This window comes from Microcaecilia unicolor, chromosome 14, assembly GCF_901765095.1.
Source record: "Microcaecilia unicolor chromosome 14, aMicUni1.1, whole genome shotgun sequence".
Taxonomy (NCBI): domain Eukaryota; kingdom Metazoa; phylum Chordata; class Amphibia; order Gymnophiona; family Siphonopidae; genus Microcaecilia; species Microcaecilia unicolor.
The window spans coordinates 12,217,321-12,232,569 of NC_044044.1; the positions used below are offsets into that span (position 1 = coordinate 12,217,321).

At 44.4% G+C, this 15,249-nt stretch overlaps 1 protein-coding gene across 2 annotated transcripts in view; it reads left to right on the top strand.

Moving 5' to 3' along the window:
• The window catches only part of LOC115457497 (probable cation-transporting ATPase 13A3), an 86,007-nt gene that overhangs the window by 19,625 nt on the left and 51,133 nt on the right, over positions 1-15,249 (top strand). Inside the window, exons 2-11 of one of the 2 annotated variants that reach the window (XM_030186929.1) lie at positions 1,842-1,927; positions 3,783-3,870; positions 4,578-4,751; positions 5,035-5,223; positions 5,723-5,874; positions 7,035-7,104; positions 9,684-9,818; positions 10,174-10,246; positions 10,832-10,963; positions 12,749-12,931. In XM_030186929.1, the coding sequence (XP_030042789.1) occupies positions 3,823-3,870; positions 4,578-4,751; positions 5,035-5,223; positions 5,723-5,874; positions 7,035-7,104; positions 9,684-9,818; positions 10,174-10,246; positions 10,832-10,963; positions 12,749-12,931 (1,156 nt within the window). In that variant the 5' untranslated portion in view covers positions 1,842-1,927; positions 3,783-3,822. The remainder of the gene's footprint in view (positions 1-1,841; positions 1,928-3,782; positions 3,871-4,577; positions 4,752-5,034; positions 5,224-5,722; positions 5,875-7,034; positions 7,105-9,683; positions 9,819-10,173; positions 10,247-10,831; positions 10,964-12,748; positions 12,932-15,249) is intronic. The other variant, XM_030186928.1, reaches the window with a different exon arrangement.

Genomic DNA, 15,249 nt, shown 5'->3' on the forward strand with positions numbered 1-15,249 from the left:
ATCAACGTCCTGGAGCTCTGAGCGATCTAGAATGCTCTAAAGGCTTTCAGAGATCAGCTATCTCACCAAATTTTTGTCATCCAATCAGGTTGTGATTGTATTACACCAACAAGCAGGGGGGCACCGTATCACGCCCTTTGTGTCAGGAGACCATCCAAATGTGGCATTGGGCTCGCCAACATGGCATGTTCCTTCAAGCCACCTATCTGGCGGATGATAACAATACCCTGACTGACATACTGAGCAGGATAATGCAACCTCACGAGTGGTCTCTCAATATGGGCATAGCCTGCAAGATCTTTCATGCGTGGGGCATTCCCTAGGTGGATCTTTTTGCCACTAAGATCAATCACAAGGTCCCTCAGTTCTGTTCCAGGCTTCAGGGCTATGACAGACTAGTGGCAGATGCCTTCCTCCTCATTTGGGGGACATGTCTTCTGTATCTGTATTCTCCAATACCTCTAGTAGGAAAAGCTTTATTGAAACTCAAGCAAGACAGCAGAACCATGAGTCTGATCGCACTGTACTGGCCACGGCAGATATGGTTCCCTCTTCTTCTGGAATTATCCTCTGAAGAACCGTGGCGATTGGAGTGTTTTCCGACGCTCATCACACAGAACGAGGGATCACTTCTACATCCCAACCTCCAGTCTCTGATGCTCACAGCTTGGATGTTGAGAGCCTAGAATTCGCTTCCTTGGGTCTTTTGGAGGGTGTCTCCTGAGTCTTGCTGGCTTCCAGGAAAGATTCCACTAAGATGTGCTAGTCTTTCAAATGCAGGAGGTTTGCCGTCTGGTGTGAGAGCAAGGCCCTAGATCCCCTTACTTGTCCTAAACAGACTACTTGAATATCTTCTACACTTGTCAGAGTCTGGTCTCAAAACCAACTCCGTAAGGGTTCACCTTAGTGCAATTAGTGCTTATCTTCAACGTGTAGAAGGTAAGCCCATCTCTGGACAGCCTCTAGTTGTTTGCTTCATGAGAGGTTTGCTTTTGTCAAAGCCCCCTGTCAAATCTCCACCTGTGTCATGAGATCTGAACTGTTCTCACCCAGCTGATGAAAGTTCCTTTTGAGCCACTGAATTCCTGCCATCTGAAGTACTTGACCTGGAAGGCTATTTTCTTGATGCCTGTTACTTCAGCTCATAGGGTCAGTGAGCTTCAGGCCTTAGTGGTGGATGCACCTTACTAAGTTTCATCACAATAGAGTAGTCCTCCGCACGCTCCCTAAGTTTCTGTTGGAGTTCCATCTGAACCAGTCCGTTGTCTTGCCAACATTCATTCCCCGACCGTATGCCCGTCCTGGTGAAAGCAGCTTGCACACCTTGGATTGCAAGAGAGCATTGGCCTACTACAAGGAGCAGACAAGGCACCACAGACAGTCCTCCCAGCTTTTTGTTTCTTTTGATCCCAACAGGATGCGGGTCACTATCAGGAAACCCACCATTTCAGTTTGACTGGCAGATTGAAAATAGAGATGTCGGCAGCCATCTTGACCCTTGCTGTTCCTCTTTCTTTGATATAACTATTAATCTGTGCACTGATATGGGTAGATCACATTATCTCCCTAAAGAGAGGTTGACTGGACTCCGAGCTCGTGGATGATTAGAAGTCAGATTTAATGGGTCTTGTATACCTGACTCTCACTTCCCCCTAGGCCCCGAACAAGGTTGGGCCTCTGCTTGAATGTGGTTTTTGACAATGACAGTGACTTATTTTGTAACATGTGATTTTCTCTTAAACTGAAGCTACTAAGTAAACAAAGAGTCTGTCTGAAGTGGTTTGACTGTTCAGTGTGGTAGCAAAGGCAATAATATATTACAATAACTTTTTTTTCCGCAGTGCCTGTTTACTCTGACCCATCTCCAGAGAGTGTGGAGCATCGAGCAGGGGCCCTTCAGCTGACATAGTAACAGAAGCTGCTGTGAGTATGTCTCGCACTTGTGTGAGGGTTTCAGGGGGAGTGGGTGGGGGTGATGAGTTGGATCTATTCCTAGCTCCGGCTCCTGCTCCTCAGTGGTGCATCTGAGAGCCCAACAAGTCACTAGGGGCCCTGTTTACTAAGCCGCGTTGTAGACGCGTTAACATTTTTAACGCGCGTTAACCATGTACGCGCCTACAATATCCCTATTGATAAAAGCGCTAACGTACGTTAGTAAAGGGGGCCCAAGGAAAGGAATTTTATTGGATTTTTTTGTTCGTTCTTATATCCCACATTATCCAAAAACTAGTTTCAGTTCAGTGTGGCTTACAATTAACTGTAGTATAACAGGTTACATACAGTAGATTACAATGGCTAGTTAACAGTTAATTGAAGAACATTTCTTGAGCAGATGAGTTGGGGTTTTTTTTATGCTTTCTGGAATTGTAAATAGTTACTTATTATTCTAATTTCTTTTGGAATAAGATTTCTCCATTTAGAACCTTGGTAACTAAATCCAGCTGTATAAACAGTCTTATAAATTACATTTTTGCAGTTGGGTAAATGTAGAAGCAAATATTCTCTCCATGTTGATTTTGCTTTTCTAGCCGACAATACTATTAGGTCCATCATATAGCCTGGTGCCATTCCAGATACCTTTGAAAATTAAGGTGCGTGTTTTAAACATTATTGGGGATCTGATGGAGCCAGTGTAATACAGTAAGTAAAGGAGATGCCTCATTAAACCTTGATACCCCACTAATTAAACGGGCTGCAAGGTTCTGTGCTGTCTGAAACAACTTAAGCATAGAATCTTTGCTTCCCAAATTGCATTACAGTAGTCCAGTTGTGACTGCATGTACTTGATTTTCGAAAGATAAATGTTTATCAAAAGCTACTCCTAAGATTTTTAGTTGGATATCTATTGGACGTACAGTTTGATCAATTATAAGATTAGAATAAGAAGTGTGACATTGTGAACTTGATAACACAGGAATTTTGTTTTTTTCTTTATTCAATTTGGAATTTAGCTCATGCCTTTTTCAGTTGTAGCTCAAGACAAGTTACCTTCAAGTACAACAGGCCTTAATAATCTAAATTTGTACCTGAGGAAATGTAGGGTTAAGAGACCTGCCCAAGGTCTCGAGGAGCTGCAGTGGGCAGTAGAGTACCAAGGGTAGGGCGGTGGGAACAGTCCACCTCAGGTACAGGCAGCAAGGGGGTGCACGGAGCAGTTGCATGGCTGTCGATTCCTCTGGTCCCCTGCCCCATCTGACATTACTTCCTGTTCCTGGACAGGGAACCGGCGGAGTCAACAGCTGTACAACTGCTCCAGGCGACCCCTTGCTAGGAGGAAGGATGGTGGGAGTAATGTGCTTCGGGAAGGGGGGGGGAGGGTGTGATGTGCCTTGGGGGAGGGCGCAGCGATGACCCGCCCTGGGTGGCAAGCAAACTAGGTACGTCACTGGCAGTGGAATTTGAACCAGACTTCCCTAGTTCTCAGTCCACTGGTCTATTAGGCTACTTCCCCATTCTAAAGCTAAGGTGGATGTTGTCCAGCTTGCATCCTCTCTGTTTGTCCTACCCCTCCCTAGCCTCACTCTGTTTATCTCCAACATTCTCTTGCCTCTGCCCTCCCCCCCAGCTCTGTCACGCCACCAACTAGTTAAATATATCAGGAATTTGCTGCCTTTCTCTGCAGATTCCTGGAAGAACATCAGTAATTCTGTGAAGATTAAGACATTGAATAATGTGTGTTGGGTACATATATATCTATGTGGGTAGATCTCTCCCCTGGACTCGTCTGCTCCGCTACTAAGGTACTACACTTCTGAGAATCTTTTGCTCCTTGTGTCTCATAGACTCGTGGCAGTGGAGGAGTGTGGCTCACAGGAAGGCGACATGGAGCGATCAGCCAAGAAATACATCAGCAGTGAGGAAGAGGAACTGGTGAGTGCCCCGTGATGGTGACTCAGGCCTTGGTGGAGAGGGGAGGGAGGCTGCAGATACTGCTAAAATCAACACAGCAAATGAGTTGCCATCAGTTGATTGCCTGAAAGGCTATCGTATATTTATAAGAGAGATGTGGTGCTAAAGTAACTGATGTTGGGGCCCAGCACTTAACCTTTTGCTTCAGATCTAATGTTGAAAGAGAATCCACGGGCTGTGGAATCGGTACACTAAACCTTCAACTCCTGCGATTCTATTTTTATACTGACTGACTCTGACGCCAACTCCGGCTTATACTGATGTTAGGCTTTACGCTTTTTATTCTGGTTCTAAAGTACTGGTACATATAACTTTAGATTCAGTGCAAAGATAGGTGTAAATATAAGTATAAAATAATACATTTACCATATATTATCATATTGTGTTTTGGTTTTTTTTTTAAGCTGGAATTGGAGTTGGTACATTTTTACTGACTCTAACTCCACTTCCACACGCACCTGAAATCATTTCCTACTCCACAGCCCTAATAATAAGCATCTGACACAGATGTATTGCATTGCTCTCGTGAGTTAAGTCCCTCGTTTTGAGAGCTTTGTGCTTTGGAAAAGAAGACCTCCCCCCCCTCCCCCCCGCAAATACCAGCTGCAATAAGGGAGGCTTTCATTTAGGATCTAAGTTTAGTGGATTCCCTTTTCTCGTGCGTGCAGGAGGTGCTGGGGTTTAAGCCGTGCCGCTGGAAGTTGTTGCTGGTCTCGCTGGGTACCCTCTGTTCTTTCGGCTTCCTCCTCCTCTTCCTCTACTGGTTCCCAGAGTGGAGTGTGAAGTGGACCTGTTGCGAGGTGCCACTTCAGGACGCCTGGATCCTGCTCCTGCGTGCCACGGTGAGGCTGGGAAAGGTGGAGGGGTGGCCTTGGAAATAGAGATGGAAGCTAAGAAGTAGGAAGAAAGGAAGAAGATAGGAGTTTTCATTAGGAAAAGGGGAGTGAAGTTGATGGAGCATGGGGGGGGGGGGGGTCAGAGGAAAGGAGAGACGAAGAGGATTTGATGGATGGAGTATGAAGGATGAGGGTTACATGGTGGAATAGATAGTGTCATGATGTAGGACAAAATCTACCTGTGTGCCACCAATTATTATATATATATTTTTATTATTGTCCTCTTCAGGATGAGTTCCACAGCTGGTTCCGGGTCAGGGTTCGTACCCTGACTGCTCCAGGTTCTGACCCCTTGGGCTTTCCTGAGCACGAAGATACCGGGGCACCCACTGATCATACTTCTCCCGCCCCGCAGATGCAGGCCTGGGAGTATAAGCAGGGGCTTCCTCCAACAGTGTGTGCCCTAAAGCAGAAAAAAGTAAGGAGAGAAGGACAGAAAAATTCATTTATCCTTTGCCCCCAGTTAGCATGACACATGGAGCTGAAAAGAAATCGGCATACGATGCTAATCCGTAATGATGAGCAGTCCTTATCGAATAGCATCGATTGCCGATTTCAGTGCCCACATTTGGCTGCACATCTCCGGTATTCTAACTTTATGAACGGCCATGCACCTCCCGTGGGCTCGCCCCTTTGTGGGTCGTTCGCTTTGGGATTTGGGGGCACATTGTAATAAAATACCTTACAGCAAGGTGTGCACTCAAATTCAAATTGGTGTTGGCGCCAGTTAGGCACCCAAGTATTGGCACTGATTGGTTCGTTGGCCAATATAGCTGGACACACATCCTGGATCACAGCCTGATTTGGGGCACCATATATAAAATCCGAGGGATGACTACTTGAGCGTGAGCACCTGCACTCCACTGTTTCCAATAACAATCTCCCGCTCAGCTTCTCCTCCTTTCTTCCCCCTCCAGACACGCTATTTCGTCCACCACAATCTGAAGTTCCTGTGGGACCCAAGGACACAGTGCTTTCGCCGCCTGGCCGCACTGGAGAAGGATGTGCTTTGCTCCGCTATTCACCACCGCCACGGTACTGGGCTGAGTCGGTCAGCGCAAGAGTATCGGTGAGTGTGAATTTGGTATTTTGCCAGGCGGGTTGCGGTCCATCATAGAATTTCTCTTTCTTTTCTCCTTGTCTCTTCTCTTGCAACTCTTGACCTTCTCTCCTGATCCGTGATGGAGCAGAGGGAGGTTCTGTTTTCTTTTCTGTATGCCGTCTGCCCTTGTCATAAGTTCATAAGTATATCCATACTGGGAAAGACCAAAGGTCCATCAAACCCAGCATCCTGTTTCCAACAGTGGCCAATCCAGGCCACAAATACCTGGTAAGATCCCAAAAAAGTACTTATCCCAAAAATAGTGGATTTTCCCCAAGTCCATTTAATAATGGTCTATGGACTTTTCCTTTAGGAAGCCGTCCAAACCTTTTTTAAACTCCACTAAGCTAACCGCCTTTACCACATTCTCTGGCAATGAATTCCAGAGTTTAATTATACGTTGAGTGAAGAAAAAGTTTCTCCGACTCATTTTAAATTTACCACTTTGTAGCTTCATCGCAAGCCCCCTAGTCCTAGTATTTTTGGAAAGCGTAAACAGACGCTTCACATCTACCCGTTCAACTCCACTCATTATTTTATAGACCTCTATCATATCTCCTCTCAGCCGCCTTTTCTCCAAGCTGAAGAGCCCTAGCCACTTTAGCCTTTCCTCCTAGGGAAGTCGTCCCATCCCCTTTATCACTTTCGTCGCCCTTCTCTGTACATTTTCTAATTCAACTATATCTTTTTTTGAGATGCGGCGACCAGAATTGAACATAATATTCGAGGTGCGGTCACACCATGGAACGATACAAAGACATTATAACATCCTCATTTTTGTTTTCCATTCCTTTCTTAATAATACCTAACATTATATTTGCTTTCTTAGCCGCAGCAGCACACTGAGCAGAAGGTTTCAACGTATCAACAACACCTAGATCCCTTTCTTGGTCCGTGACTCCTAACGTGGAACCTTGCATGACGTAGCTATAATTCGGGTTCTTTTTTCCCACATGCATCACTTTGCACTTGCTCACATTAAACGTCATCTGCCATTTAGATGCCCAGTCTCATAAGGTCCTCGTGAGGGCTCTCAGAATCCCTCCTGGGTACATGTGCTGTGCTCGTCTGCATATGTGTCTAAGCAGTGCTGGCTCTAATCCTTTTGTCTCTCCCTGGCTCTGCAGGAAGCTGTTCTATGGGGCCAACCAGATTGATGTGAAAGTGCCTTCAGTTCCGAAATTGCTCATCAAGGAGGTAAGACTGTGGGTGGTTATGAGTACTGCAAGAACACAAGGCCCTGGTGGAGTGGTTATAGTTCAGGATGGTGCATGTAGCTTGGGAATCGCAATTTAAATAAGCCAAATTGAGGAGGATCTGAATTACTGTTTTTGCAGTAAATATCTTTTCTTTAGCCTCTGGGGACCTTTTTTAAGGTGAGAGTCAGTTTTTTGTTGTTTTGTTTCACTGTTTGGTTGTTTCTAATTTTAGCAAATTGGGTTTTTTTAAAAAATCGGGTTATTTTTATTCAAAAAGACTTTAATCATGTTATAACCCTCAGGGCACCTCCTTTTATGAATTTATACTATTTTCTTAACCTTTGGCGGCTTTTATTTTTAGCGTTTTTAATCTGGCTTATTTTTACTTTCACTTTTGTGCCGTTAGGCAAATTACAGGCACAGACCCCTATGGGAAGTTTGTACTGAGGCAGAAATGACCCTCTGGTGCCTTTCATAGAAGTCAGCTGCTGTTGTTTAACTAGTGAATTTTACTTAATATAGCAGAGCATAGCACTGCTTTAATCTGAGGTCTGGACCAAATGATCCTGTCGACTGTTTAAATGGCAGCCCTGTTAGACGGAGTATTTGGTTGTTATTAAGAGACCTGTACCAGCTGGTTCTTTCAATTTGGATTTATGGTGTTTGCTCCTGTCTAGCACTTCTCTGTATTTAAAGAAATGTAATGGTTCTACTACTTACTCAAGGTTTTCATGTCTTTTATTTTATAAGAGTGTGGATGAGGGTTCTGGTAGTGTGCTCAGAGAGGAAAGGGCGAATTTTGGTGATATTATAGAGTCTAGATAAAGCTCTTATAATGAAATAAATTAATGACTTCCTGAGCTGGTACGTCAAGCTCCATCTCTGGCCACCTTCAAATCTAGGCTAAAAGCCCACCATTTTGATGCTGCTTTTAACTCCTAACCCTTATTCACTTTGTTCAGACCCCCTATTTTATCATTCTCACTTTAATATTCCCTTATCTCTTTTTTGGCCTGTTTGTCTGTCCTAATTAGATTGTAAGCTCTGTCGAGCAGGGGCCGTCTCTTCATGTTCAAGTGTACAACGCTGCATACGTCTAGTAGCGCTATAGAAATGATAAGAAATAGTAGTAGTTTTATTTTAGCTGTGACGTCGGGGGGGGGGGGGGGGGGGGGGTTGAGAATCCCTCACATGGAACCATAGCATTTTAAGTGGTCACCTTATGTATTTTTTTTTTTCTTGTTGGGGTTTTTTTTAAATTCTGCCAATTTCACATACGGGGGTTATATTACATCCTTTGACTTTTTCATTATGGTGTATTGCTCTGTGTGGTTTCATTCTTGTTTTTTGTTTTTTTTTGTTTTTTTTACTAAGGAAATTTTAAAAGTTATTTATGTCCCTGTTTCTTTGCATTTTATAGGTGGAACAGTCTACATTTTTTTGCGTATTGCCCCTGAAGGTGGCGCTGAAACTTGTTGGGCATGTGGTCATTATAATCCAATTCAGTTTCTGCTTTTATGGTTGCTTTTAATAAAACTGGGACTTAAATCACCAGATACTGGCCTTTGCGTGCTGCTGAGTAGTTTGCTGAGGTCTTGTGTGCAGCTTTTATTAGACCTCACTCTCTTCTTTTTTTTTTTTTTTTTTTTTTAATTGTTTAGGTTCCAGGAACCATCTATTCGGTTCCTCTTGTGTAACTGGGCTCATCGGAGTTAGTGCTCCCATTTCTCAGATACTGTCAACGGCCTCCCCCGCCCTCTTGATTTCCTCCTGGGCATCAGCTCACAGCCCTGTATAGGCAAAGTCCTTCAATTTTGCTAATTTTCTCTGTGTGGTCGTCATCCTGCTGATAACACTGACCAGTGAGATATTGTAAGGTTGCTGCCCGTCTTGGCCGTGCTTTGGAGCAGGGGTAGGCAATTCCGGTTCTCGAGAGCCCCAGGCAGGTTACATTTTCAGGATAAAACAAATAGGAGAAAGATTTTCTTTACTCAGCGTGTGGTTAGACTCTGGAACTCGTTGCCGGACAATGTAGTGACAGCAGCTGGCCTTACGGAATATAAAAGGGGGTTTGGACAGATTCCTGAGGGAAAAGTCCATTGAACATTATTAAGAATTGTTTTTTTTTTTTTTTTTTTTGGGGGGGGGGGGGGGGGGGGTTGCCGGGTTCTTGAAGCCTGGATTGGCCGCTGTCGGAGACAGGATGCTGGGCTTGATGGACCCTTGGTCTTTTCCTAGTATGGCGGTGCTTATGTACTATCCACAATGAATATGCATGATTTGCATGCACTGTCTTCTTGGTATACAAATCTATCTCATGCACATTCATTGTGGATATCCTGAAATCTGACCTATTTGGGGCTCTTAAGGACAGGAATTGCTTTAGGAGATTTAGACAGAGCGTGCAGCTCAAGCGTCCATACATTCAGCTGACGCCACTCCCTCTCTCCCTGCATAGGCAAGCAGTTCTTTGAGGCACCGGACCCCCAGCACCTCTTAACCATGGATTTGGTGGCTTGTCTGCGCAACTGTGACCGTGATTATGGTATCTCCCTAACATCAGTTGCTTCTTTGCAGGTGCTGAATCCCTTCTATGTTTTCCAAGTGTTCAGTATTATTTTGTGGTCCTGCGACGATTATTATTATTATGCCTCTGCCATCTTCCTTATGTCCGTGATTTCCATCTGCGCCTCCCTCTACACCATCCACAAGGTAAAGAAAGGTTCAAGCTTCTGGTAGGGTTAGGGAGGTGGGATGGACGGGACCTCGCCTGAGCTCAGGGTTACTATCGCAGTGCCGCCTGCTGACTGAAGAGCAAGCAGAGGCTCCAGGTAGAAGCCGTGCTACGCTCTTGTCGGTTAAAGAGGAGCGCTGAGAACTGAAGGGAAAGGAGTCTGGAGGCCTGGCTAGGAAGGATTTAATGAAGGGTGAGGGGAGATGAGAGGCTTCATGGTGGGAGGGGTCAGGAGAAAGGCCTCCATAGGAGGAGATCCCTGAAGAGAGCCAGCTTGGGGTTGCAGTCTCCCGCTCCTGGGTAAACTCTGCTCTCCCTCTCTCCTCCTTGCAGCAGTTCGTGGTGTTGCATGACATGGTGGCAGCTCACAACGTGATGCGGGTGACGGTGTGCAGGGGAGACCACGGTGAGCCGGAGACTGTCGGCAAGACCGGGAGGGGAAACCAGGTGCAGTCGTCTCAAGTTGAGTGTGTGTGTGGGGAAGGGGGGGGGGGAGGCGGCTGCAAATCGGGCTGCAACTTGTGTGTGCGTTAGAGAGTACGTGGCAGGCCAGAGTACTGACTATTAAAAAGGATTATAGGCTAAACTCTGCAAGGTTAAGTTAGGTCCTGAGTATTGTAACATCTGACAGGTGCCTCCGTGTGATAATCTGGTGAATCATAAGATATTTTGTAATTTGGATTCATCTAAACATTTACGAGCCACTCGGTCTAATGCAGCTTATGATATGTGCAGCCAGTTCTTCAACGATTTGCAGCAGACATCTGCATTTGGACTCCAGTAATTCTTCCGAAGAGTTAAAATGAGGCATGAGAAGATAGTGACTAGCCCCTAAACTGACACACAGAGGCAGGTGGACACTTAATTCTCCCCATTCTGTACTCGGTATTGTAACCTCTAGGCCCTTTTAGTACCCGGTTACTATTGCGTAGTGCAGTGCAGGGCAAGGTGCCTCCTTCTCCCCTTTCTAAAGGCTTCATCCCTTCCACAGAGACGGAAGAAATCTTCTCCACGGACCTCGTACCTGGTGATGTCATCGTCGTGCCGGCCAATGGGATGCTGATGCCCTGTGATGCAGTGTTAATCAGCGGCACTTGTATTGTCAATGAGAGCATGCTGACAGGTGAGGGACTGTCGGGAGGGTGAAGTTTGAACCTGCAGCAGTTCAGTCATTTTATCGAATCACTTGTGCATGTACTGGAGAGGATTTCCTGGTAGGGGAAGGAAGGTGCAAGAAGCGTGGTTTGTTTAGCCCGGGAAGAAGCTTGCGGAAGTTTTCTATGAACATTACAAAGTCTGTGGTTAGACATTTAGAAGAGCAAGAAGGGAACTTGAGTGGGGTGTATTGAATAAGGGGAGATCAACTTACAAACGGTCACATTCTGTGATTGGCAGCTGGGGTATTTCCTGATTAAGATGAACAGGGCAACCTTGATGGGCTGTTTTGGGCTTTCTGCCATCATCTAGTTATGCTGCTGGGTTATCTTTTGGTGAATTATAAAGAGTACAATTTTCAAAAAGCCACAGCTGAAATTTGCCCCGGCTATAAGTATATATGGGCTTTCACCATGTGCTTGCTTTTTTATAATCTGGATTAAAAAGAGGTATTCCCGTGGTGTGATTCAACTGGGGGAGAAACCAGCTTGCATACCATTTTGATTTTCAGAAGTATGCATGCTGTGGAAGAGTAGCCTAGTGGTTAGTGCAGTGGACTTTGATCCTGGGGAACTGAGTTCAATTCCCACTGCAGCTCCTTGCGACTCTGGGCAAGTCACTTAACCCTCCGTTGCCCCTGGTACAAAATAAGTGCCTGAATATATGTAAACCGCTTTGAATGTAGTTGCAAAAACCTCAGAAAGGCGGTATATCAAGTCCCATTTCCCTTTCCCTGTAGAAACTGCAAGTGCAAAATACTTGTTATGGTACAGTCTCGATTATCCGACCTTTGCTACTCCGACCATGCCCCCTGGTGACACCATCACGTTGCCATTACGAAGTGTGTAGGTTCTCTTCCTGTTTTTTTAGCTGTTTTCACACCGCAAGGAAGCTTGTTTTGATCTGAGACTGTGCTGTTTAGTGTTAATAAACAATATTGTATTTTAAATACAGATACCCTATGCCTGTTCTTTATGCATAAAGTATGTTTTCTGTGCATTTTTTTAAGGGGTTACCATTATTTTCACTTATCTGACAGCGGCTCAGCCCCGTTTACATCGGATAATCGAGACTGTATTTGTATGTTTCCACAGAGTAACTTTCCATATATTTTCCCTTTGAAAATCAGCTTTAAGGTGTACCCATACCTTAAAGCCAAACCACTGAAAATTATTCCCAAAGAGTATTTTGTTCTCCATCTCCAAAAGAGGCAGAGTAGCTTGAATTGCAGCAGTGCAGATTTGAGGTTGGTCAATAGCAACTTGAAACAGATTCTCCAGGTAGATGGTGGGCTCTCTCAGTAGAAATTTTTAAGAGCAGTTCTGAACGCTTTTATTCTGGAATTGTTTAAGTACAGAGGATCATACCTAAATGACTAGACAGTGCCTTCATAACCTCAGAGGCATCTTCCAGTCCTGTGGTTCTCTGATGTCTAGAGGGCCCTCCGTGGCCCTGTTTTCTAGGATTCTGTAAAGTAAACTTAACATATGTTCCAATGTCAAACTTAATTCAGTTTTGTTTTGGCATTTATTTGTGTTTAAAATACAAAAAGATTTGCACCAATGGACTATTAGATAATGCGGTAAATAATACTTTAGAGGAAACTTTGTGGTGAGGCAAACTGATAAATCCTGTGTGTTTGTGTTGCATTATCTGTTCTTACATTTCAGATGCATTCAATGCACATGTCTTCCACACCGGTGTGTGCCATTGTTTTGTGTAACCTGTAATATTCCCCCCCCCTTTCATACAGGCGAGAGCGTGCCAGTCACTAAAACGAGCCTTCATTGCCCTATGCAGGCTGGCAGTGAGGCACCACAGGACGAAATATACAGCCCAGAGGAGCACCGACGTCACACCCTCTTCTGCGGCACTGCCGTCATCCAGACGCGGTACTACAGTGGCGAGACCGTCCGTGCTGTAGTGATACGCACAGGTATGAGGAAAGGGGTTACTCCTGGCATGATGCAGTACTTGAAAGAAGATGGAAATTGTGTGAGCTGGGGGGTGGAAGCCTCTGCCACACACACTCGCTACAGAAGGCCGAGACATAAGGTAGTTTTGAGGTATATGAGTGAACAATGTTGTTCATTTAGAAGTAAAAGGCTAAAGTATTCTTTTTTTTTTTTTTTTTTTTTTTTTTCAATTGAGAAAGGAACAAAAATGAATTAAATCATTTAGGGAGGGATGCTCAGAAGTCGCCGTTAGCATCTGCGTATGTAAATAGCTACTGCTGAACATACCGAACGTGGAACAGCGATCAATGCTCAAAGGAAACCATGCAAATGAGAGACGTGGAAAATCTATGTGCAGCTTGGTAGAGACAGTGCCTAGCACATACAAAGAACAGTCTCGCGGTAAATATCGATGTTCTGTGCATGCCTATGAAAAACACCCCCAGAATGGTAACAACCGCGTCAGAGCAAGGGAAAAAAAAATCCACCTAGGTGGATGGACAACGAAGTCCCACGAAGTCAAACAAAATGCAGGGAAAAAGTGGGGAATGGACCAAAGAACTACGGAGACTGGGACAGTGAAATCAAAAAATGATAACGTTTTATTGATGAGTCATCAATAAAACGTTATCATTTTTTGATTTCACTGTCCCTGTCTCCGTAGTTTTTTGGTCCATTCCCCACTTTTTCCCTGCGTTTTGTTTAACAACTGCATCAGAGACATGAGGATTGATTCATTGTTTACTATTCCATGACACCGCTACTTGCAGAACACACACTGATATAATACACACACATGGTACATTTCCCTACAGACAGTTAATGGACCAGACACAAATGCAAGCACAGTGCTTTCCGACAGGAGGAACACACACACATAAATACACACAGATGGCATATTTCCCCACTGTACCGCCGTGGATTTACAGCCTGCTTCACTGACGCAGACTACTCAGTAATTACTGTGGATTCTTTTGGATTTGTATTTGGTAAATGAGACCTTTTATTAGAGGTTCTAAAATCTACAACGTTTAAAATATATACAGTGATTAGCTATATAACTGAAAAGAAACAATACCTATAATCATTCTATCTATAATTAAACAAAATCTATCTACAAATAATCATTACATCACTGGTCCCTACATCTAAACAATGCTAAGAGTTCCTAGACCAGGAAAAGAAGCAATAAAACAATCATCACTGGTCCTTACATCATCCAGTCTGTCGTCAGCTGGGGGGCCCTGTTCACAGCGAAAGCCAGGAGCTTTTTTGAACAGGAATTTTGGTTCTACGCGGTGCGTCCACCCATAGATGAGCCTCCCACTTCACTGCCAGAGGCCCCCCTTTTCTATTAGTTTTAGAATTCATGTTCAGAGCTAAGGAAAATTACAGAATGCTTGAGAAACAAGCCATACTGTGGGAATGTGGTCATATGTTTCCCGGTCCAGGTGGCCAATTTGAACTCAAAAACAGGCTCCACCTCCCCCTTCACATAACCAAATTAATTAGAGCTGTGTCTTATCTTCTACATTCCAACTTACTTTCACACAAAGTTAAACAATCATTTTTAAACAGAATTACTTCTAATCAAAAATACAGACCCTGAGTGCACTGGGCGGTCAAGGCAGAGTTGAAAAACAATCTTTAAAATTCACTTCCACTACACCCACACATGTGTATGCAGATACTATTAAAAATTGCTGCCAGACAGCTCCACCGAGAAGTCGTCCTCACACGAGGACAGCTGAAACCTGCCAGAAAATTTGGAACGTTACAGGTATGTGTTCCTTTCTGTGCATTGCTTGGAAACATCTGTGCATCACATGGAATGTTCATTTTAATACCAATGAGCTCATTTTCTTTCTTTTTTTTTAAACTTTGTTTTTTAAACTCTGCTCAGTGTGCTGCTGCGGCTAGGAAAGCGAATAGAATGTTGGGTGTTATTAGGAAGGGTATGGAGTCCAGGTGTGCGGATGTTATAATGCCGTTGTATCGCTCCATGGTGCGACCGCACCTGGAGTATTGTGTTCAGTACTGGTCTCCGTATCTCAAAAAAGATATAGTAGAATTGGAAAAGGTACAGCGAAGGGCGATGAAAATGATAGTGGGGATGGGAAGACTTTCCTATGAAGAGAGGCTGAGAAGGCTAGGGCTTTTCAGCTTGGAGAAGAGACGGCTGAGGGGAGATATGATAGAAGTATATAAAATAATGAGTGGAATGGATCGGGTGGATGTGAAGCGACTGTTCACGCTATCCAAAAATACTAGGACTAGAGGGCATGAGTTGAAGCTACAG